The sequence below is a fragment of the Ammodytes marinus genome (genome assembly GCF_949987685.1).
Source record: "Ammodytes marinus genome assembly, chromosome: 21".
Taxonomy (NCBI): Eukaryota; Metazoa; Chordata; class Actinopteri; order Uranoscopiformes; family Ammodytidae; genus Ammodytes; species Ammodytes marinus.
This window is the reverse complement of record NC_137225.1, coordinates 18,251,253-18,276,552: the sequence shown is the minus strand read 5'-3', so window position 1 is coordinate 18,276,552 and position 25,300 is coordinate 18,251,253. Positions and strand designations below refer to the sequence as shown.

Here is a 25,300-nt window from a genome sequence, read left to right as displayed (position 1 = left end):
TTTTTAATACATTTGTATTGGCATCATGGGCATTACATAATTTCTCTATTTTGTTTTAGTAAAGTGAGTATCTTGAGATTAACTATCCATGTCCAGAGAACATGTTGAGTAAACGCAAGCATGGCCAGCTTGTTAATGCAGCAAATACTGGTTTCAACAGAGTTAAAAGTTCAGTTAAAGTCATGATGGACCTACCAGTGAATCAACCTGCTTTTGAAAACCAACTAACCACACAGACAAACAGAAAGGCCGCAAGAAACTCAGGGCTTCATTAGCGGGAACGGCCTGCAGCATGTCTGGATCTATACCGTTCTGCCAGAAGCACCATCGCCAGTATGACCGCGGCTACCGCAGCAAGGAGACGGAGTCCAAAGTGAGCCGGTACCAGTCCAGTAGCAGTGGATATGCTGCTGGCAGCAGCTCCTCCGCCATCAGCAGGAGTAGGGGGTAAGGAGGAGGAAGAGGATCATACCTTACCAGTCTGTATCATGAGAAAGCCCAAACTGCTCTCCCTTAACCCTATTACGCAACAAACTGATCAAGTGTACCTCCATCCACCCTCTTGCTGGATCACTTCCATGCTCCCCTCCCTCCACAGCTGTGGGATCATCTTTCCTGCTTTGCTGCCATATTGACACCAAAGTAACCATCCTTCGCTCCTCTGAGTTCTCTTTCACTTCGATCAACCCTCATTCTCACCTATGGACCATTGCTCCTTAAACTGTTGAAAACAGCTTTGAATCCTGCATGAAGCTCTTTGCATGTAAGGCTGAGCAAGCCCTGTATGCTTCAATGTATGCACTCATACTTTTACATTTAACACACCTATTCGCAAATAACTAAAATAATCATGAGGAAATATTTTCATTTTCTAGTTTCGGCTCCTTTCAAAGCAAACGCCTTTTGATAGATAGGCTGTAACGAAACACATTGTTACATGATGGCTGAGTAATGGTATCAGGCATGGACCTAAATGAATCTTGACTGGCATACCATGTCGGAGGGAAAGAAAGAAGTTCCAGGGAAATGTGATCCCCTGTGTTGTAGATTTAAAGCTATAGTGCGTAACATTTACATATAAATGAATGTCTGTAACATTCAAGCCATTGCCAAACGAGTTGACACAAAGGGGATTAAGCCAATCTGTTCCAAAACTATCTCCGTATTTCTTAGTATGGCAGCTTTTACAAACTGGTGTCACCCCCTAACACTGGTGCTGGAGCTCAGTAACATCCCCGAAAAGCGTCCAAGACATGTTTCAGTTGTTGATTGTACTGCTAAGAAAAAAACCTGGTCGTACAGCAGAAGGAATCCATGCACGATCACCAAAGGCTTATTTGTAGATCTGCCAACAGTGTTGTTGTAATTAAGCAGACTTCCACATGGGGGCAACCGAAGTTACGCACTATAGCTTTTATATCGTTTAAATCTGATTTTGTATTTACATTTGTCATTATGTCTCGGAAACTTCCCTTTATTTCTAATAATCGCAATTGGAATATCTCGATAGTTCGGTACTGTTGTTCAAACTTGTGGGGTACATGGATGCACCGGTTAGCTGTCCAGTAGTTTAATAGAGAATATTCATTGGTCAGCAAGTCTTTTTTAGTGTATGTTTATTTTGGAGTAATGCATTAATGTAAGCAAACACTCATTTTGTATGAAAAGAGTGAAATAGTTGTTAAGAAATTCAACAAATACTGCAAAAAAAAAGCAGTGTCAAGCCTTTAACAGCTATGACCCCAAAACAAAACACCCAGTTCATGGTGATCCTATCTTGTTCTGTGCCTGGGATATACTGGCCTGGAGAGTGTGAACAGGTCAGACGGTTTAGGTTTTACTAACACCATCTGATCTTTGCCTTTACGCTCACTGCTGGCCTGCACACCAGCCAATGAATCTGTGCTGAGGTGCTGAAAGGAGGATTATTGCAAAGTGTATTATATTTGTTTTGTTAAATGGGGATAACTGTTACTGGATTTCACCAATGAAACCGAAGCTCCTTATGTTATGATCAACTTTAATGTTAGTTGTTGTTGCTTCGCTGATGCATAAAATTAAAAGAGAATGTAAATGGCTGGAGTTACAGGGACAGTGACCCAGATAGACACAGGAAAGATGAGGACAGTTGCCCTGGGACCTTCTTGGCCCCAGCACCTTATCTTGTTATCTCGTACCCTGAGGTGCAACCCCTAGCTCTCCAGTTGCTGCAGATACAGTAGTAATGCCACACACTATCTGGGTGGCGTCTGATCAAAAATTCCACTGCAAGTGCTATGTGAACATATTGGACTTTAATATCAGGTACACTCTAAGTTGTGGCAAGGTGTCAACAACATTGCAGCAAAATAGTTGTTTTGGTCTTTTAAGAATTGATTGATTGATTGATTACGGGTTTCAACAGACTTCATGGTGGTCATTGTGTCTTACGTATAAGATGGCCTTTGTTGATTGTGAAAATGTACTGCGGAGGTTTAAAACATGCTAAATAATCAAACTAAACCATCTGCACTACTTTCCCACTGAACCTTCACCTACCCTCACCATGGCTTTATCCCTTCATGTTGATGTTATGTTATAAGTTACACTGTCTGGCTTGGTGCCAGGCTGACGCTATTCTATATGTCCCAGACTTAATTTGTCTTCACATTCTGGGCTGGAGGCGAGCAGACTGAGCCCTATACCCAAGAGAGTCAAGCCATCTTACTTAGCTGTGGATAAAGAGAACCAAATCATCGGCTACGTAGTGCCTATCTTCAGGGGAAGGTAATAAACTATAACCACAGTAAATAACTGGAACTCCAAGTATGTTTTGCAACATATTTGAGTTATTTAAGTTTTAATGATATGCCTTACCCCCAAACCCGTCCCTGGCCCTCTTCTACAAACTCCTAGCCAAGAGTTTGCAACAGGATTATCGAATACAGAGGAGGCAAGGGTGAGGGAAACTGCTGGATACATGGCTCGCAGGGATTTGTTCACCAGTGGTCTGGAGATGGAGCGGACAGAGCTGACCTCCAGGAGGGAGGCCATGCGCTCTTCGGCTGAACGCATCTCTCTGAACAAAAGGGTCAGTAGGGGAATTCTGCAGTTGTTTTAGGTCACACAGGAAGCAAAAGACCTTGAATAACTGTTTAGAAAATCACAGAACATCAGTGTCATATCATTGTAACATTGTCATATCAGTGTTTGATCTAATGTGAATAGGCAAACCAATCACCTTTGGAGATCACTGTAGGGTTGTGTGGCTTGTGACATTCTGTTGCATACCATCAGATTGTTTGTATTACTTGTGAGAGTATCCTTCATGACTTCTCAAGTTACCTGTATATAGTTAATTGTTGCATCACAGTAGACCATCCTTTTTAGGAATTCAAAACATGTTTTTTTGTACATGTGCAGTGAAGAAAACATTTAATTCATATTTATATAAAAAATCATAATTTAAAAGTAATATTAGGTTACATAACAGAAGGATGTCGTCTGCATAGTCACATATCTGAGCAGGATAAGGAACGCCAAGTGCCAGTGCCTAAGTAGTTACTACTCCTTACACAAGGGATTATTTATGTCCCTGGGTGATTATGTGAAGTAGTACTCGGCCATTCATTGAGCATCATAAAAGCAACAGTGACCCACTCACTGTATTTATCTGTCTTCACTCTGTCAGATTGCCTTACTAATGGGTGACAAATTCCTAAGGAGATCGTGTTTCTTGAGACACAGGAAAGCACTGTCCCAGTGGTGTTGCCATATTATGGGTTGAGTGACTGGATGCTCAGCAGTCCTAGCTATTCATAGGACATTATGAACAACACACAACCACACAAATAACACTTAGAAGGTGCATACATCTTGCATGTGTAAAATGAATTGAGATATGTGGATGTTAAAGCTTTGTTTTTGTGTGAACCGTGCATTTTGAATTCTTTGTGAAATTATGGGGATTTTTAAAAATGTTATGTTTGGCAGCTTGACCTGATTGATTTGATCCTTAAGTGCTGTTCTATATCTAGATCTATGAACACGAGGAACACTATAAGCGCATAAACGAAGACAGCCTGATGCACCCCCCGGAGTTTGTGATTAAACCTCGCTCCCACACCGTGTGGGAGAAGCAGTGTGTGCGGCTGCACTGCACTGTCAGTGGCTACCCCGACCCACGGGTCGTCTGGTAGGTCACAGGCATACATCACCCATAACATTACCTGAAATCTGTCTTATCTTTCTACTTAACATCCCGCTTTGGACTCCATGAAGTTTCCACTCCTTTATTATTTTCCTCATGCTTCTCATTCATCCTCTATACGTTCCTTCTGTATCCTCTTGTCTGTCTTTTTTTCGTGTTTTCTGCCTCCCAATACAAGGTACAAAAACAATGTGGCAATTGACCCTCTTTCCGCCGCTGGCAAGTATAAGCTTGAAAGCAGATACAGCGTGCACTCACTGGAGATCAACAAGTAAGTGTAGCTTCTGTTAGCCACAAATCCTCAAAATAAATTATTCTCTAAAAGCAACTGAAACATATTGTGCCTATATGCCTATATTACATAGTTTAAAATTCACAGTGTCACCATAGTAATGGGTTTTGTGAACTAGAGTTTGTGAACAGGATTTCACTAGGACATTTTGCAGCCCCTTGTATTTGGGCTTAATTACATTTACATTACAGTGATATGATATCAGACCATAGAAAAGCATTGCATGGACGTGGTGTCGGAGATGCCACCCATTGTGTTTCTAGAGGGACATTTTTAAGTTTAGATCAGTGTTTACTGTTCTGCTATCCTTAGCTCAGCTACTCACCTAGTTACCCACTAGCTTACTTTGAAAAATTAAAAATATATAAAAATAAACAACATGCAAAAGGACTAAAGGCCACATTTATATTTAAACACACACGTAAGCCTACATACCTATAAAGGACTTAGTTAGTCTAAATGCCACATTTTGTTCTCAAGGAGGGTGAACCGTATGCTGAATGTTTTTTTCATGTTGTTTTTAATTCTTAAGTTAGAATTCTCAGTTTAAACACAGAATACGGAAAATCAAGGTTGGAATTCTAAAATCTGAATTCAGGGTTTAAAGTTTGAAATAAAATCGGAATTTGGAAATAATATTATATTCTAAAGTCAGATTCTGAATTTACAGTCAGAAATCTAAAAATAAATTTAATAAAATAAATAATTCTGAAATAGTCAGTATTCTAAAGTCAGAATTCTGAATTTCAAGTCTGACTTCTGAAATTAAAGTCAGAATTGTTTTGTCAGAATTCTGTGATGTACTGTAGATCAGAACTGCATTTTTTTTCTATTCCTCTTCCTTAAAAAATAGAGAGACTCTACTATAAAAAAATACTCCAACTGTATTTATTTTTAATTGTCATGTTGAGATCCGCCTTCAACCTGCTTGACTTGCACAAACATACTGACACTGTTGGACTGTGAGCCAGAGAAGAGCCACACTATTTTCCAGGCTGCCACAGATAACAAAGAGCATGTCTAAACATAGCTGAGACCATATGGCCATTTAAACAAGCAGCCAGAACTCAATATTTTCATTTCATTTAACTTTTATTTATCCTCGAGAGACCAATTGAGGGGTGACCCTCATTTACAATGACGTCGAGATCAAACAAATTCAAAGGAAAAACAACAATACATAAACAATATTCAATGCAAATACATCAAATACACAACAACAGGTGAAGAGAAAATTAGATTATTCTTATCAGTTGTTAGTGGAATAAGTTTTTGTGGAATATGTGGACTGCAGTCTGACTTTTGGTTTCCGTTATGTACAGCACACAACAGAATATTTCATGCACTGGCGCCCATGGCACCTGGTGCACATGACATCACCAGTGGTGTCTATTTTTTGCTAGAGTATTCCTGGACGGGAGTCATGGAACGCTTTGCAGTCGTGGGCTCACATAGTTGGTGTTGGTGTTATGTACATGGTTGGGAGGGCTGAGGTGGAGGTGGGGGAAGGGCACTGTACACGTGAATCCTTAAGAGATAGAATGTGCATGTATCATGGACATTAATCAGCTGATGCTCTCCTCTTTCAGATGTGATTTTGATGACACGGCGCAGTATCGCGTCTCTGCAATGAACACCAAGGGAGAGCAGTCTGCATTTGCCTCCATCGTTGTTAAGAGTAGGTTTTTCAGCAGTCTTAGAAAGCATCACACCCCATGCCTTCGACACAAATACAAACTCTCCAAACAAGTTTTGATGATCACAAAATAATTTTTAATCACAATAAATCTGTAACATCAACGTGTGAGGTTTTACATTTTAGTTTGAAATGTGTTCTTGGTGGTACATGCTGATTAATTATGTAGAAAATAAGTGTGAAATGCCATACAAATAAGAGGCCAACTGTCTTATGTATATGTCAAACTTGGCACGGACAAATATATATATCATTGCTCATATGATTTAGATATCTTGTCAGTAAAATACTGTACATGCAGTTCATCACTGTGCAGCTCTAACGCATTCATAGCAATGTTGCTATTCTCTACCTACAGGGTTCAAAGGTGACATTGATGGGAACCTGCCAGAACCCAGACGTAAGTATGAATTTACAGTGTTGTTTATATCTTCTACATTTTATCTGTAATGTATGGAATTAAAGCTGCATTGATTCATTTGTGGCCACTAGGGGTCAGAACCACAAGCGGAAAGACACAGCAATGACATATTTGGATCTTGTGGTATGGCTAACATGTTAGCAAAATGTTGCTAATTTACACATCCAGCATATTATTTGCTATTAATGTAGCCACTTGATGAATGTAAGACAAAGTTCACACTCAAGCTCTGTTTTGGTGACCAACAACTCTGTGTCTTTAGCTGAATTTAGCTGCTAAATGAGCTAGTTGCTTACTCTGTCTGGTTGCTGTTTGAGGCTGCGCATGTACAGATGCTTTATGAGAGCCTATCTGCTGGAAACGTCTGCGCTCTGGTGCTAGAAGCAAAGCTAATGAGAGAAAAATGGCTGAACAGCAACTTTTACGGACTGCAAAACCGAAACAATGAACTGAAAGAAGCTAACATGCTCTACAAAATTAAACAATTGTGTTTTAATGTTTTTAATTCCACGTACATGCAATTGAGCAGATTTAGTGTTACGTTCTGACACATGCAAACCAAAGTAGTTCTATATTTGAAACATTACTCATGCTGGGCTACAGATACAGTGATGTATAGGCTGTGTTGGGTAGGTGGGTGCTTCTGCACTAACAACTTTTTTGTTCTCTTGATGCTGCGGTGACAATGCAGGGGCCAGTATTGAAGGTAAAAGGGTCATAGGACTCGGATTTGAACATGTCTTGGTGAACTTGATGTTTCCCCTCACTATATCCATGCATGGCCACTTTTTGTTTGTTTAGAAATGTTCAGAGTTCACAATATTGTCCTCCTGAAGTTTAAAGCCGGGAAAAATCAGTAGATTTTTCAGCACTACCAGTTGATTCGTATTGTGTCAACTGCCAGGAACATTTTTGAAGTTCCTGGCCTATTTGTTTTTCACAGCTGGTTTGCTGTAAGATATTTCTTCAGATGTATCTGCAATAAATATGAGCACATTGTTTTGATAATGTCTACCCTGATTGATCTAACATTTGAAGTAGAATGTATTAGTAAATGTAGAAAAAGTGTTAAACAGTAGATTTTTAATTTTAGATCAAAATTATTTCATTCTATACATTGTTCATTTCTCCAATGTGTGCTTCACTGTTTGATGCATGCCAACTTGATGTCCCATGTTCCCCAGTTCTTTATGTGAGCACTGTTCTGTGGTTGCAAAGTCACACTTTTGGTCTGTATTTGTTTGCTGTCCTTTATTCTCACAAATGGGATACGTTCTTTATTCCACTTTTTTCTCTGGCTGAAAAAGCATACACATCTTGCTGCTTATGCGTTTTGGATGTTTTACTTTCTGTGGATATGATTATTGATATGATAATGTGTTTCACAGTGTGTTTGCTCTTTCCACTTGCCTGAGTTTGCTGGATTAAAAATGAAATGACGGTCCGAGATCTGACTTTGCTTCCTCATGCTTTGTCCGTAGATGGTCCCGTGTCCGAGTATGGCATCACCTTCCAGACTCACATTGTGGATAAGTTCGGTGTCTCGTTTGGAAGAGAGGGCGAGACCATGAGTCTGGGATGCACAGTCATCATTTACCCCGCCCTGAACCGCTACCAGCCAGAGATCCAGTGGTACAGAGACGGTAAGCTGATGTCTCCACACTGCAAGAAACACACATGCAATATTTGGGTTGGTGTCAGTGGCGTTCACAGACTCTCCAAGGGACAGGGGGAGAAAAAGGGCACCTCCTCTATGTAAACAATGCGACGCCTGTATGTGCTATCAGATATTTGGATGAAATTTAGTTTTGTATAACCAAGGTGACACCCGCATACAGAGTTGCTCAAATGCTCCTCTGATGCATCCTTAGGGACAAAAAACGAGTGAGCAAGTTTCCCTTGAGATAAAAAAAAATGTAAGGGCTCATGTGTGACAAAAAATTTTTGCTCTAAGGTTCAACCAGATGGCACCTGAGCTGTTTAAAGGCCCCTTGTATGACATTAGGCAAGTGTTAAAGTCCCCATTAGCCGACAGGTTGAAAAAATTGGTTAGAAAACATATTTGAAAAGGGCACCAAAGCTCTCTGAACAAAAAGGGCAGTCAGTGTCCTCCCTGCACCTCAGTGGTTAACTGCATTTCCACATAGATCATATTATATTAGTAATGCATGATACTAAGTCTATCTCTTTTCCCCAGATGTTCTGCTGTCTCCCTCTAAATGGGCCCACATGCACTGGAGTGGAGATAAAGCCTCGCTGACACTCACACACCTCAACAAAGAGGACGAGGGCCTCTACACCCTGCGGGTCACCACCAAGTCTGGATATGAAACCTACTCAGCCTATGTCTTTGTGAAAGGTGGGTGCAACTTACCTCAATGTTATCCTTTCATTAAAACAGTTAAATTACCCTTTAAGATGTGTAACTATGGCCATCCATGTACGTTATGTTTCATACTTTATAGTTTACAGATAGACATACACACACTCATTCAGAAATGTCCTACCATATATTTTGTGATTCCTTTTTGTTTAACTGAGGGCACTTTTGAGACTCCTTGAGGACTCTAAGCTCTGGGTCTGACTGATTGGAGGCCACAGTGTCTCTCTCACATGTTGGATTTCAAGCCTTTAATTCTATAAAATGTTAGACGTATCTCAACAGACACAAACAAAAATCCTTGTCAACACAAGCTTAATGCAGCCTAATCTTCCCTCCCCCTAACTTAGTTTCTGCCAAGTATGCCATTAAGGTCAAAGTCACGATATCACGTCCTCTGGCACCCGACGACAATGCCTTATTTAATAGCCAGCGTTTGAATGCGAGTGAGTGGTTTTTAAATAGGATATAGATCTAATAGAGATACCACACTCCCTCTGGCATCTGGTTGAATACCCTGGAAAAAAGCGGTCAGGGAAGCTTATCAATGCCGCCTTCAGAGACAATCTGACCTTTGAAGCTTTTGGGCTTCTACACATGTTGAGTGTGAACACGCCAGGAAATAGACCTCGTTGTTTCCCCTCTTGGTACAGCTCAGGGTCGCAAAGTAGAAGAGGAGGCCAGGTACAGTCTCCATAACAAAACGCTATATGATCCTGGCTATTCTCAGAGAGCTCAGCTATGGAATGGGTCTGGCTGTGAGTACAGATAGATGCTGTAGATATCTTGCTTCAAGGAGAAACAACGGGCCGCCCAGTTATAAGTGCTCTTTATGGGCGAACACGCTCAGGTTATGAACTGTTTTATCTCTCAGTATGATGTTGTAATATTCCATATCATGTGAAGTGACAATGAATTAACCATGTTAATAAAATCCCTCTTGGATAAATGTGCAAATAATTTGAAAAGTTAGTAAGATTTCTTACTTGTATGGCCGTTATAAGATTAACGGCCATACATGCAGGCTACATACATGAATTGACTTTAGGATACACCTCTTGCTTGTGCCAGAGCGGCTTACGTTTCTTTAAGAGTCACCTCTCTTACCCCCTTCTCCCTCCGGGGAGGGCTACTGCTAATTCTGTCCTCCCCAGTTACTGATTGCTCTCGCTCTAGAGTTCGACCAGAAAACATACCTAGCTTCCAAAGTTCACCACAGGGCACATGTAAACTTTAAAACTACCAGCTACAGTCCGAATCAGTTCTTTATGGACAAAACACTTGGATCAAAGGTCAATAAATATGAAAATAAAAAGAGAATGGAATAGACCTATTCAGTGTAAAACAGGGAGAAATGCTCAGAAAGAGTTTTTTGGACATTTAAGGTCCTGATGGTGTTATAATTGTTTGTGTTAGATTCTGATGCCGAGATTGAAGGAGCCCCTGGGGCGCCTCTTGATGTGCGCTGTCTGGATGCCAATAAGGATTACATCATCGTCACCTGGAAGCAGCCAGCTATCGATGGTGGTAACTCCATCTTGGGCTACTTTGTTGACAGGTCAGTGAATGTCAATCTTATTTCCATGGGACAATTCCTCACCACTAGTGGTTGAACTAAGTACATTTCTTAAGTACATATTTGAGGTATTTGTACTTTGCTCGAGTATTTACTTTTTATGAAACTTCCTACTTCTATTCCACTACATCTCAGGGGCAAATATTGTATTTTTTAAGTAGGCGTTTAAAGTACTGTAAATATTTAATAAAAACCTGGGCCTGTAAGATTTGTGTTGTAATTTGTGCACAGATGTGAGGTTGGAACCAACCACTGGATCCAGTGCAACGACACACCCGTTAAGTTTGCCAGGTTCCCCGTCACCGGCCTGGTGGAGGGTCGTTCCTACATGTTCCGTGTTCGTGCCGTCAACAAGAGCGGCATGAGCCACCCATCCAGAGTCTCTGAGCCAACTGCTGCCATGGACCCAGCTGACCGCGCGCGCATGAGAGGTACGGCATTTACTGCATTTTAGATTAGGCTAATAGTGTCTCCACATCCATATTTAAAGTAACATAGTAGAATAATGGTTAGGGCTGATTATTTGTTGACAAGAAATACAATTCTGGGGGCGCCCTTAGCTCAGTTGGTAGGGCGTCCCCCCCATGGGCCTCGGCCAGCAGCGGACCCGGGTTCGATTCCAGCCCGCGGTCGTACTCTGCATGTCACTCCCCTCTCTGTCCCATTTCAACTCTGTCTGTACACTATCAATAAGGCATAAAAATGCCAAAAAAATATCTTAAAAAAATAAAAATAAAAATACAATTCTGATCAGAAACAAAGTTTTGTATTTGAAAAAGAACCAAAAGCTCTGTGACGCTGAATACACAATACATAAATGTTGAAACTTGATCACATCAGATTTACAACTTTTACATGATGTTAATCTGCTTGCCGTCAGGTACCTCTGCTCCTTGGACTGGCCAAATCATTGTCACAGAGGAGGAGCCTGCAGGTAAGACTTTTGATTTATACCAGACATATCCATGAAACCTAATGAAAGGAAGGTTGCATTTTACTGTTGCACGACTGCCTTGTTTAGGGACTTAACTCTTTGTCTTTTGTCCATCAGAGGGCATTGTTCCTGGCAAACCTCTTGAACTGCGGGTGACAGAGGCGACCAAGAACTATGTGGTGCTGAGCTGGAATCCACCTGGAGAGAAAGGCCTTGAGGGTGTCATGTACTATGTGGAAAAGGTAAGTTATACCAGATGTACACACTCAAACACATCACATTCCGTGGAACATTTTGTCCTTTGTATTATATCTGGCCAGTGTTTACGTTTGACCTTTGTATACCTTGTGTGTGTCAGTGTGTCGCAGGCACAGACAGCTGGCAGAGGGTGAACACAGAGATCCCGGTCAAGTCTCCTCGCTTTGCCCTGTTCGATCTCGCCGAGGGCAAATCCTACAGCTTCCGCGTCCGCTGCTGCAACTCCGCCGGTGTCGGAGAGCCATCGGACCCTACTGAGGCCACCACTGTTGGAGACAAGCTTGGTCAGGAGAACACACAACCAACATACATTCATGACTCAGGGCAATCCTCAGTTATCAACCCAAATAAATTTCAAATGTTCTGCTTCACAGATATCCCGTCCGCCCCAAGCAAAGTCATCCCCACCAGGAACACAGACACATCAGTGGTTGTGTCTTGGCAAGCATCTCATGATGCCAAAGAGTTGGTGGGTTACTACATCGAGGCAACTATTGTGGACAGCAACGTGTGGGAGCCGTGCAACAACAAGCCAGTGAAAGGAACCAGGTAAAAGACTTATATTTCTTTTAATGGCTTATATAGGCCAGTTTTTCTCAAAGAACTGTATAGCCTCTATAACATTTTATCAAACATACTTGCAGGTTCATCTGCCACGGACTGACGACAGGAGAGACATACATATTCAGGGTGAGGGCAGTGAACGCAGCAGGGCTCAGCCAGTTCTCCCCAGAGTCTGAGCCTGTGAAGGTGAAGGCTGCTATTGGTGAGTAGCACTTCTCGATACAAGAAGCTAATGTAGAATTAGGATTATCCTTTGTATATTCAAAAAATACTGTAAAACAAAAAATATATTTTGAATAATGTTTAAAAATCAGCTGTTTGCGTTTCTGAAGTAATTTTTCTGTTAGATAAATAGAGTGTGCTTAATTGTTTGTAAAAGATGCAGGAATAGATACTATCCTTGATACATGTCACCACTGCTCTCTTGAGAAAAATGTCTTCCTTTCATCGACATCTATAGTCCCGCACTTCCTCCACCGTGGTTCCACTCTGTCACCTTGTCATGTTGTTCTGCACCGTTATGTGCCCCCACCTGCCCACCTCCCTGTCCAGCCACATCCTCCACCACTCCCCCACCCCCTCCCTGCATAGCCTGAGCCGGGGTCAGGGTCAGGACTTGTAGACTTCCTCTAATTTGGGTCAGTTACGATCCAATTCAGCGGTGGTTACAAACCAGCTCAATGTCACCACACACGCACCACCAACCCCCATTTCCCCTCACCTATCCTGAGCACAAGATGTGCCGTCAACCCCCCCACCCACATGGTGCTGAAGGTACACACCCCTCCCATCCCAGCAGTACCTTTAAACTGCACTGAGTTTCACTGTTTCAACCTCTGTCTTGGCGGCTAACCTGGCAGCAGAATTGTTCTGTTAATATATTCACTAGTCTATAAATTATGTTTGAAATTTACAAATTTGGACGGATACAAATTGTATTTGGGCCATGTGATAACATGATCTCTAATAGTCTAAAAGATTTTCTTATTTCAAAAAATGTTTTGTTAAAATTAGCTGAGAATCAAGAGATTAAGTAATCTCTCAATGTCAGATAATAAGACGTGACAAAGCCGGTCCAAGCTCTGACTAAACCAGGCATTAAACTGATAATCGAATACAGACTAATCCTGCTGCTATAATATTTGTTAGCAACGCTTTTTCTGATACCCTGCATGTATCATTAAAGTTTCTTTCTCTTCATGTTATAAATAACATAACTTTTAACCTTTGGACTCATTCACTAGACATCTTTGTGCTGAGCGGCAAGCTTTGTTTCCCATTATGAAAATCACTTAGTAAAAATGCCAAAGTATTTCTCTGCACAGGAAAAGAGGACATATTGGTAATCAGGCCATGTCTAGCTACTTTATGTAGAAAACTACGCAGAAGGGAATGGTCTGTTATATGTGATTTAAAATACATTTCATACAAGAAAAGTTACAGTTAATAACACTACTTGGTATGAATAAGACCATGGTGTGCTCAACTATTCAGTCTCAACATAACAGTTATTTGATCTCTTAAGTGGAGCTTAAATCCATTGGCATAGTTACTAAAGCAGAGTGTTCTTTCATAAAGGGTTTGCACAAGGCCTGCACATCCACACTCATTGGCTGCTTTACTTGACTGGCCTGCATGCTCTCACCTCACCTCCTCACATGGATGTCACTTGTTGGTCATCTTGTCTTCATTTTTCCCTCCCAGTCAGATGAAGACATTTTACTGTATTTGATGGACAGATGTACTGAATATTAATGTCTGTCTTTCTGTTTCTGCTTGTCTGAGAGAAGCTGTGAGTTGTGAACTGATCTGTTTGGCCTGTTTTTGTTTGTTTTTAAAAAACGTTGTGCTTTTCTCTGCTAACTCCTGTAGGGGGCGGCATCCCACATGGTGTGTTGCCGGAGATGGGGCCGGGGGGTAACGCAGGCCAACTAACCGAGCACAGGCCACGCTGGACGGGCACGCATGAAACTGTCCAGTCCCCCTCTGACACTATGCAAAAGCGCAATAGAGCTCAGACTGACACTGAAGGCAGGAAGGGGGCCGGGGCTGCCGACCCCACGGAGAGTAAAAGCAAGGGGGGCAAGAGAGGCAGTGTGTCCTGGGCCCCTGACCTGGCCAAAGACCTGGTCTCAGAGTCTGTGTTAGTTTCTGACTCACTTACTGACCTAGCTGCACACTTAAACCCAGTCACCGCTGCGGTTCAGGATCAGGCTGTAGAGACAGTCAGTGAGCCTGCAGCCCGACAGGCACGTAAGTTCTCAGTAGATGGTTCTGCTATTCGGGGGACAGCGAGGTCCGGGAGAGAGTCGGCAGGTGAGAATCGGTCGGAGATGGGAAATCTTTTTTGTTGACTACAAACAAAGCTTATAATCAACCCCTGACTGTATCATAAACTAAAAGAATAAAAGAAAGATTTCCTGAGTTATAGCAGTTCTGCAAGGTTCTACTTTTGCATTCACAGGTTATTTTACATTTAATTATCTATAAACAGTTGTTGAAGTGCTCTACTGGTGTTCTTCCCTTAAAGGTAAGTCACTGTAAAACACCACTAAACTTTAACATAGTCACGCTTGTCAATGGCTTTTCTGGACACCATATCCCAGAACCTCCTCAGTGGCCTGGCGTCACACCGAGTACCCACAGCACTTTAACACACAAACACACACACTCAAGAAATGTCATGGCGGGAGCCTGCTAATCACACCCTGTACTTGAAAAAGTGGGTCATCCAACCAACACAAGAGCAGGACCCTTGTGACCTGAGGCCTTTTCAGTAGGGCACTGTGTACTTCTTCACATGTCCACCTCGCAGATACTTTAACCAACTTCTCACCCCTAAATAGGGTAACGTATCAAGTTCACGTGACTATTTGTGACAGGCCAATTTATCATCACCAGAGTGACCTTTTGCTCAAAGTCACTCCTTCATGCAAATCCAGCAAATCACTGTGTCCTTTGTTGGAAGTTTCTTAGCACAAATTCTATATACTATTTAAGTATGTATTTTAATAAAAACTATAAAGGAAAAGTTTGTCACCACTGTTTGAAATTAAGAGATACCACTCTCATTCTACAGTTGTCACTGCACCAGTTATCTTAGCTTAGCATAAAGACTGGAAACAATGGGAAACAGTTAGCATGGCTCTGGCCAAAGGTAAAAAAAAAACAACAAACAAAAAAACTAACCAGCACCTAATGCTCACTAAATAAAACATAATATTAAAAAAAAGTTTTAGCATAATAATTAATAAGCTTTAGTGAATTACGCAGGCTAAATGTTTTCAAATGTTTCCAGTCTTTGCTCTAAGTTAACCTATCTGAGCAGTCTCCTGGATGTAGCTCCATATTAAGTATATTATCTAACCTTCGAAGGCAAATATATGCATTTTCAAAAACCTCAAACTGTTCTTTCAAGCAAATGATAATACAAAAGTATGATACAAAGGGTTTAGAGCTGCTGTTGTGTTGTGGGTTTAAAAATATTCTTTTACATCAGGTATTTTACCTACAATTGTCTTTATTTGGCCATGGATGAAAGTAACTTGTAGCTTAATACAGTGATAGAATACCTGCTGTTAACTGATTTTTTTTTCTGTCATAGGACACTGAAGCTTAATGGCAGCTGCAAAGCTACAATAAATGCATTATTCCAATTAAATACATTAAAAGTATCACCTCATTGTGGTGCTTCAGTTTCCTATTACATCACCCTATTCCCCTGCCGAGGCATTATGGTGCTAATTGGGAGGTTTTGTGTCATGTCAGCCTCCCCTGCTCCACCCTTTGGCATCAGTATCCTGGAGTGTGTGGCCGACTCCATGGTGCTGGCCTGGAAGCAGCCAACTTTCATCGGCGGTGCTGACATCACCGGCTATTTCGTGGATTACCGCGAGATCAAGGATGGTGTGCCGGGGAAGTGGCACGAGGCCAACATCAGGTCCGTCAGCGACAGGGCCTACAGGGTGAGCTCATATCAAAGTCCTGCTGGGTTCAGTTGATTTTTTAAAGACCTATAGGATGTTTCAAGGTTTTGTTTTCATACCATTTTGTCTCCAGGTGTCTGAGCTGAAGGAGAACATGAAGTACCAGTTCCAGGTGCGAGCAGCCAACATGGCAGGTGTGGGCATCCCGTCTCTGCCCAGTGACACCTTCCTGTGCGAGGAATGGACCATCGCAGTGCCAGGTCGGTTTGTTAGATCACCTGTTTAACCTACTGAATAAGACAGTGTTCATGAACAGCTCAAATCCTAATGTCACGGATATAACACATAACTAGTATATAAATATCATATTGAAGTACTTTGTAGAGAACATACAAAAGTGCTTTAATGTTAAATTGATGGATACAATCAGAGTAGGGACAAAATCCATTGGTGTCCAAAGGCTTTGTTGAAGTCCAGTAAAACAAACTGTGATTGGCTATATCAGTTTTGGACTTGGACTATCTAGGCATTTCTTGTCCCTTTCCTTTGAACATAGTTGTACCTGTGAGGTATTGAAGGACCCAGTTAAGTGAACATCAGTAAAACACAATCAAACTCACTCATATGCAGTATTTTAAGCCTAAGTGTATTTCCAATATTTCCACAGGACCTCCTCATGACCTTCAGATAAGAGAGGTGCGCAGCGATTCTTTGGTGTTGCTATGGAAGCCACCAGTGTACCAGGGCCGCGATCCGGTCAACGGGTTCTACATTGACATCAAGGAGGCAGAAGCGCCAGAGGAGGCGTGGAGAGGAGTCAACACTAAGGCCACGGAGAAGGCCTTCTTCAAGGTGACAGTTAGCTGAATGAGTGCTTTATGAGAATGAGATATTCATTTACACATGCAGCTGTTGTGTAATCTGGATGTTTTCTTCCTTTCTTTATGTGCAGATTAAGAATCTGAAGGAATCAGAGGTGTATGTGTTCCGAGTGCGCGCTCAGAATAAAGCCGGTGTGGGAATTGCCTCCGTTGTGACAGAGCCTGTCACAGCTCTGACCAAACCAGGCAAGAACAAAAAAAATAATAATTTGAAGAGCTGACGGTGAATCAGCGGGAGCTAATTGTTTGTGTTTTTCTTTTCTGGGTTTCAGGCACCACGGAGATAGTTGTGGATGTGGATGATGACGGTATCATCTCCCTGAACTTTGAATGCTGTGACTTGACCGCCGACTCCAAATTTGTGTGGTCCAAGAATTACGAGGAAATCACAGACGCTTCCCGCCTGACCGTAGACACCAAGGGAAACAAGTGAGATGATTTTTAATTCATATAAAGATGAACCTTTGTGTCCATCACTCGCTATCCTTTATTTATACTTTATTACATGCATTGCCCTACAGGTCCAAAGCTTGTTTCAACGCTCCTGCTGAGGAGGACATTGGCATTTATTCATGTCTTGTTACACACACCGATGGTGCTTCATCCAGCTTCACTCTCTCAGAGGAAGGTAGGGTAGAAAGTCCAAAGAGCAGAGAAAAACCACATGTTTCAAGAAGTCAATGTGAGTTTCATGGATTGTAAATGTGTCATGAATTCTCCTGTCTTTTGTCAGAGTTGAAGAGGTTGCTGGAGATCAGTCATGACCACAAATTCCCCAGTGAGTGTTCCAGCTTTGCATGTCACCAAGTTATGTCACCAACTGGACTGTTTCCCTGAGCTGGCTCTTCTCTCTCTCTCTTTTCCTAGTTATTCCCCTGAAGACAGAGTTGGCTGTGGAGCTGCTGGAGAAGGGTCGGGTTCGCTTTTGGCTGCAGGCAGAGAAGATCTCAGCGAACGGCAAAGTCGATTACGTCTTCAACGATAATCTTGTCTCCCAGGGCGAGGTCAGTGAACCAAAAATGTCCAAGTTTGCACAAACTCATCCCCTTGGTCTCCAGGGTGAAGTGATTAGATTTTGGAGGTCAAAGGTTACATATTGTGAGGTCACAGTAACCTTGTAACACATTAGAGCTTTACCTTCTTTAAAACATTGTCTTTTACCACCAATATCTCCCAAGGCCTTATTCTAACCCGGAAGCATATAACCGCCAGGTGGTAATTCTAGTTTTGAGTATATCCAGGAATTATGTTTTTGTGGGATTTTTTTAGTTACATTTTTTTTTTTTTTTTTTTCAGAAATACAAGATGAACTTTGACAAGAACACCGGTGTGATTGAGATGATCATGGAGTCTCTGACCCCGGAGGATGAAGGCACATTCACCTTCCAGATGCAGGATGGGAAAGCAACCAACCAGTCCAGCTTGGTACTGATAGGAGATGGTAAGAACCCCCCAACCACACAAGTATCACATGGATATATTACGTGATTTGAGCCAACAAATCATTGTTAACTCTTTATTTGTGCAGTGTTCAAGGAGTTGCAGAAGGAATCAGAGTTCCAGAGGAAAGAGTGGCACAGGAAGCAAGGTATGACACGTCCATTTTCACTTTTGTTTAACCTGCTAATAATTGTCCTTAGATAATTAATTCTGTAGACTATAACTTGTCCGAAATCTACATTAAATGCCTACAACATACATAAAATTGCTTTTAATGACTCAATTTGGAGAACAATTAACAGATTTTCAAAGTAGTTGCAGATTAACTTCTGTTAATTGGCATCAATTAGTCAACTAAGCGTTTCAGCTCTACGAGTCATGTTTGCGTTACATCTTATTATATATTTTTTATTTTGCCATGTTTGTTCCAGGTCCTCACTTTATTGAGTATATGAGTTATGAGGTGACACCAGAGTGCTGCGTTGTGCTGAAATGCAAGGTGAGAAAGAGCTTTTTTTTAACCTTTTTTTATGGCGCTTTTTTAATGCTTTATAGACAGAGAAAAATTAATTCTTTAAGAGTCAATTTCATGACACCCTCCTGTCTTTGTATTCCAGGTGGGCAACATGAAGAAGGAGACCACTGCGCTGTGGTACAAAGACGGACGCGAGATCAAAGCAGACGAGCACCTCAGCTTCACAGAGGGAGTGTTGAAACTGGAAATTTCTCAGGTAAGAAGCAGAGAAAAATATGTGAATTTATGTGGATATACTATATATATATATGTATGTGTGTATATGTGTGTACTGTATAACTGTCGCTGAATCCATTTGCATATATGAATGTAAACGGTGGACTCATTGCACAAAGAATATGGGGAACCTCCACAATTGTATGTACATCTTCATCCTCGATGTTGGTCCAAATGGTTTGAGTAAGTTGGAGTAAAGAAATTATTTGAAGGGAGTAATTTGTTTTACTAATTGCACAATTTTTTTTCAGAAGTTGGTTAAAAAATAACAATATATGTGGCAAAAGTTATTTATTTATTTATTCCGTTCATATAATCTGTCAATAACAAATGAACAACTTTGAAATGTATGTCCTAAAAACCAAATAAAAATGTTTTGATTTAAAAAAAAATGTTCAAGACCTAACAATTCCATTCAATTCATTCACAATTTAAATTTTCGGTCACCGTTATCACTACTTTCTCTAACTGTTCTGTCTTCTTCCCTGTTTTAATCTGCTCTTTTCTCTCAAATATCATTTAACCCTGTTTTCCCATTCTGCATCTCGTAACTCATTCTCATCCCACTGTCGTCTACCAGCGTCTGTCCAAGTCAGTGACATGACCTCCTCCCAGGTGTTCTAACGTATGTAAACCCCGTGTCACATGTGTCCCATTTCAGCGCGACATCCCCGCAGACACAACAGACTATGCCGACAGAGCAATCCAGAGAAGACTTAAAGTTGGGAACAGTTTTCTGTTGTCGTCATGGGCCGACGGCCAATTTGGGTTTTGCCGTCTGCCTGCGAATGCTTTAAAAATATATATATATTTGTCTGTGTGTTTGTCTGTTTGCTTTTTTGCTTTTGTGTAATATATGTGTTATCTGCAGCACCCTTAGCAGAAGTGAAAAGTTTGCCTTTTCAGCTCAATACAATTAATATATTTTGTCCGCCGTCGTCTTACTGCTGAATTTGACGCTCCTTCTCACTTTGTCAGGTTTCCAAGAAGGACGCTGGTGTGTATGAGGTGGTTCTGAAGGACGACAGAGGAAAAGACACTTCCACATTGAATCTGACAGAACAGGGTAATCTTGCAGTCACATATTGAGAAGATTTCCTCATAACTGCAGCAAATATATCGCTCACCATGATTAAACTTTGCTCTCCTTCAGGTTTCAAAGACTTGATGAACGAAGTTTTCAGTGTTATCGGTAAGAAGATTAAACATTTCCCGAGGTAGCATGGTACCCAGTTCATTTGAACACAACATATATTAATCCCATCTTTGTGGTATTTATTTTTATTTGCAGCCAATTCCTCCACTCCGCTGAAGATCACAAGCACAGATGAGGGCATCCGCCTCTACACCTTCGTCAGCTACTATAACGATTTACTCCAAGTGACATGGCAGTACAAGTACGTACCGTGTCTACTTTGTTATTTGTGCAAGCTTGTGAACATAACTTTTGTAATTAAAATGAATGAGTTACAGCCACTCGAGCTACTGCAGTTAAGTTGATGCTCCCTCTCATATAAAATCTGTTACTTGACTACATTTGACTATGTCACTTTGAGAGTAAATTGGCTTTGAGAAAGATTTTTGTGAATGTAGAACAACAGACAAATATTTCAGAGTTGTCTGCGTTGTCTCTCCAACAGGGAATCAGCCATCTCCTTCTCTGACCGTATAAAGAGCGGTGTGGTGGGAGAGCAGCTGTGGCTACAGATCACAGAGCCCACACAGAAGGACATGGGCAAATATGCCATCGAGTTCCACGATGGAAAAGGCGGTCTGAAGAGGACTGTTGAGCTGGCTGGTCAAGGTGAGACTGACAGTTTGTTTATACCTTACGTGGTAAATAGTTTAAAGCTTGTTTTACCGTTTTTTTTATTTCTTATCTTTCAATGACTTTCTAGAGTTTCAGTTAAATCCAAGGTTCAAACATATACAGACATTTGATGACCTTTAATAGACTTATTTGTACTTTTTCATAAATACGTTTACTTGTTTCACCTTTAGTATCCTACATAAATTGTATTACTTGTACAACTCACTAAGCAAATACACCAGATTCATATTCCTTCAACCATTTTTTGTTGTTTTGCAGCGTTTGACGACGCTTTTGCAGAATTCCAGAGGCTCAAGTAAGTTGCTATCTATAACTATCTTATTATGAGCCTTCTGTTGCCACACTCACAACATGCATTTAATAAACACATCCACATGACAGCCTTTGACTTAATTTGTTGTTCCCTTTTTTTTCGACATCAGAGCTGCTGCTATTGCAGAGAGAAGTAAGTGATGATGTGTTTAAAGGGGTTTTGTGTTTGGCAGCTTTTCGGCCTGGGTGAAGTAGCTCTCATCAAGAAGATCTATTGTTTAGCATATTATCAAAAAAAAAACTCAGCTTCCTTACTTACTTATAGAAGTGTCATCTTTCATCAATTTTACCTTAGTATTTCTCATCTCAGGTCTGACCGAAAAACGATTTTTTTTTTAATTTGCATGAAAACACAACATTTTAGACTGGCTTTAACTACTAACATCGTGATTGCATGACATACTCTTAGTCCAACAAATTTGTGATTTGTGTTTTTACCTTTTTCCTTTTCTGCCATGCGTTCACTTGCTTAGTTTGTTTGTTTTATATCATTTTAACAACATGGTAAAACCTTTGGAAAGTGCCTTAAATGTATTTATTGTAATGGCTATTGTATTTGTTGACGTTCACATTGTTTCTTTCAGATCGTGCTCGAGTAGCAGGAGGCCTGCCTGATGTGGTCACTATACAGGAGGGCAAGGTAACAACAGCAACAGTTTTATTATCTGCACCTTAGAAAGCACAGTGACAGTTAAAGGGAAACAGACTGGCAAGTGTCCTGTTAAATTGCCCTCAAGAAATACACTGAACCACCATCTGCTCTCTCATGGTGGCAGTGTCTCTATATGCTAAATGCTATTTCAAATAGATAAATAATCAAATAAATAAATATATTTTTTACCAGGCCCTCAATCTCACCTGCAACATTTCGGGCGAGCCTATGCCAGAGGTCACCTGGCTGAAGAACGACAGGGAGATCTGTTCCGACGATCACGTGGTCCTAAAGTTTGCATCAGGCAAGTTTGCCAGCTTCACCATCACCGCCGTCAACCCGTCGGACTCTGGCAAGTACAGCATCCTGGTGAAGAACAAGTACGGCACAGAGAGCGGGGACTTCACCGTAAGTGTCTTCAACGAGGAGGCCGGCAAGAAAAAATAAAAGCGGTCCAAAATCTTGACGTAAATATGTATAAATGAATAACACTGGAAACAGTTAAAAAAAAGAGAGAAAAAGGGCTTGAGGATGTGTGTTAGATTGTTTTGTGTAGGTTATATTAAATGATCTGGAATGAAATGTCTAAGAAGTCAGAGAGAAATCCAGAGTGTGGTTCAGAGTAAAATCATTTCTGTCCAATAATAAGAAATCTAACTGAACAGTATAAAGGTATTTGTGACGTCATGTCCACTCAAATCTGTTACAGGAGCAATTTAAGTTTTTTCATTGTGTGGCATGGCATTCATTGGACTCTATGCTTTAGAAGAAGAACATGAAACAAAAGAAAGACAAAGATAATAGTTTAAGACATGTTGTGTTGAACCAGAAACCTTGAAGTCAGTGTGGAATGTCTATTAAAATGCCAAATTAATGTTCTTTTACATGTTTTATCCCATTTGCGGCAAACTATACCTACTTAACTGCCAACCAGCTTTGGCCAACAACTCGAAAGTGCGACTAGTTGGCTAACTGAGCTATAGTGTTAGCTGTATTAGTTGATCAAAAGCACAGTTTCAATCCACGTTGTATCTTAAAACTGCATGTTTTCACTTTTAATACAACAAGAGAAAAAGCTTTTAGGGTGAGGGTTGGCTGATGATGACTTTGGCAAACTTAATACTTCTTAACTAAGGCGTGGTCGTTCAGTCAGTATTCTGTTGAGGGGCTTAGAGAACGGTCAATTGATCTTTATGCTAACTGAAAAACCATATCTGTCAAATGCACTAAACACACGCCTAGCTTCGCACAATAAAACAGCAGGAAGTTCACAAAGGTTGTTGCAAATGGGCTAAAACATGGTTCTTTACTGTGAGTTGCCATTTCATCCAATTCTAGATGTGGTCATGTTTTATTATATTTCACCATCATATGAATGTTGTGATCATGACATCACTTCCATTGTGTCCCTGTCGAGTAGTGAATACTGTATGTTTGCCCACTGTCTTTATTGTTATTCATGTCCACCATTGTAATGACATCCCCCCCTTCACAGTCCTTCACTGATTATGATGCCTCCTTTATCCTGTGATTATGATGTTAACGATACCACTGTATTGCAGACTGTCAGAGCACTCAAAGTTATTATAGCATCACTTCCTATTCCCCTGTTTCTGGATGAGACTAATAAAAACGAGCATGTACTTCCCCACTTCCACCCATCTCCTCTTCCTCTGTGAGTTGTTTCACTTCTGGGTTTTGAACCTTCCACGCACCCTCCATTGATCACTCTCTCGTTTCAGTTCACTCTTCCCTTTTTCCACACCCAGTCACAGATCTTTGTAGACTTGGACTGCACCGAAGATCAACCACCAAACCACCAGCATGGAGACAACCTCCCCTATCTACTGTAACCACAGTGTGCTTGAGTGAAGATGACTGATTGACGAACAAAATCAAGCTTGCCTGAGTGTGAATGAAAGAAAACTAATTCCGTTTCCCTTCTTGTTGTCTGGTCACCATCATCCAATGGTAGCCTAGATTTTCTACATGGTCCTTTCCTAATCAGTTTTATACTAGGAGAATGACACACAGCAAAGGAGTCCAGCACATTATCCATGTAACACAAAGTTCTATGGATTAAACAAATACTATGTCAATTAGTATGCTTCAATCAAAGGGCTGGTTGACAAATTTCTCTAGCTTTGGACAACACACTAGACTGTTACCCCCAGTTTCCAGTCACTAAGCTAAACTAAGTGTTGTCTGGCGTCCCCTGGCTGTAAGGTCACACACAACAAACATGACACATGTATCAATCTTCTTCATCTAGCTCTTGACTAGAAAGTGAAAAAGAAAATATATATCTCAACACGTCAAACTATTCCTTGAACACACCAGCACTACTGTATGTCTGAAAAGTATCTCAATAGCAATTAGTTAGGTGGTACCATTTTAAACAAAAAAGATTTAAAAGAAAATATATTGACAAAGATATTTTGGAATGTGGCCTTAAAAGACCTAATCAATCCTATTCATGAATTGTATGCATTGCATAGGGTGTCTCTACCTTTGGGAATCTATGGTCTAAGAAACTGTAATATCCTTTGTGTGTCGGATAGAAATAATTAGCTAAATATGATATGATGCAATGGAGAGTTTGGAAATGTTGAATTTCAGGAGAAGACAGATATGGATAGGCTGATAATATTGTAAGGGTTTCATTGTTTGTGGTCAAGTGTATCTGGATAACTTCAGTGATATTTCTGACCTGATTGAAGATCCTGGGTAAGTAGTGGACATCATTCTATGGATGGTGTGATGGTTCATTTTGATTAGAACAGGCCATCTCATTTACATGGTGAAGTCTTACTCCAGTTTTTCTCCACTCAGATGGAGATCTCAGAAGGGACGCCTGACTTGGGGATAACGTCATATATGACTGACGCAGAGGGAAATGTGGTGTATAGCCCAAATACGCCAAAGGAAAAGATGAAAACCCCCATCACTGGAACGAAAAAGCAGAAGAGAAAGGGTGAGACGGCTGAAATTATATATATTTTTCATTTTCATTTGAAACATTACGATATGGCGTCATTTTGTCAGAGTATATGTTTGTAAACGATTGTCCCCTTGCAGAGTCTGTGACCAAGATTCCTCCCATGGAAAAGGTTGAAGACAACAAAGAGCAGGAAGTGAAGAAAGACAAGGAGAAGGTTGCAGTTGATGCTGACACTGAACCAAAAGCTTTAGATGCA

At 40.9% G+C, this 25,300-nt stretch overlaps 1 protein-coding gene across 1 annotated transcript; it reads left to right on the top strand.

Annotated features, from left to right (window-relative positions):
- Nucleotides 1-292: 292 nt before the first annotated feature.
- On the top strand, nucleotides 293-23,734 carry myom1b (myomesin 1b; the record flags this gene model as incomplete). Its single annotated transcript, XM_080050507.1, has 37 exons — nucleotides 293-447; nucleotides 2,632-2,766; nucleotides 2,896-3,070; nucleotides 4,017-4,174; nucleotides 4,368-4,460; nucleotides 6,071-6,159; nucleotides 6,536-6,577; nucleotides 8,080-8,241; nucleotides 8,796-8,957; nucleotides 10,395-10,536; nucleotides 10,786-10,985; nucleotides 11,435-11,488; nucleotides 11,606-11,730; nucleotides 11,847-12,030; nucleotides 12,121-12,295; nucleotides 12,391-12,512; nucleotides 16,079-16,275; nucleotides 16,370-16,496; nucleotides 16,904-17,088; nucleotides 17,189-17,303; nucleotides 17,390-17,546; nucleotides 17,639-17,745; nucleotides 17,851-17,895; nucleotides 17,985-18,121; nucleotides 18,414-18,558; nucleotides 18,646-18,705; nucleotides 18,989-19,056; nucleotides 19,175-19,288; nucleotides 19,970-20,029; nucleotides 20,287-20,374; nucleotides 20,462-20,500; nucleotides 20,600-20,705; nucleotides 20,949-21,112; nucleotides 21,398-21,434; nucleotides 21,562-21,584; nucleotides 22,036-22,091; nucleotides 22,296-23,734. The coding sequence occupies 37 exons, from the start codon at nucleotides 293-295 to the stop codon at nucleotides 22,548-22,550; spliced, it is 4,458 nt and encodes a 1,485-aa protein (XP_079906633.1). The 3' UTR covers nucleotides 22,551-23,734.
- Between the last annotated feature and the right edge of the window lie 1,566 nt (nucleotides 23,735-25,300).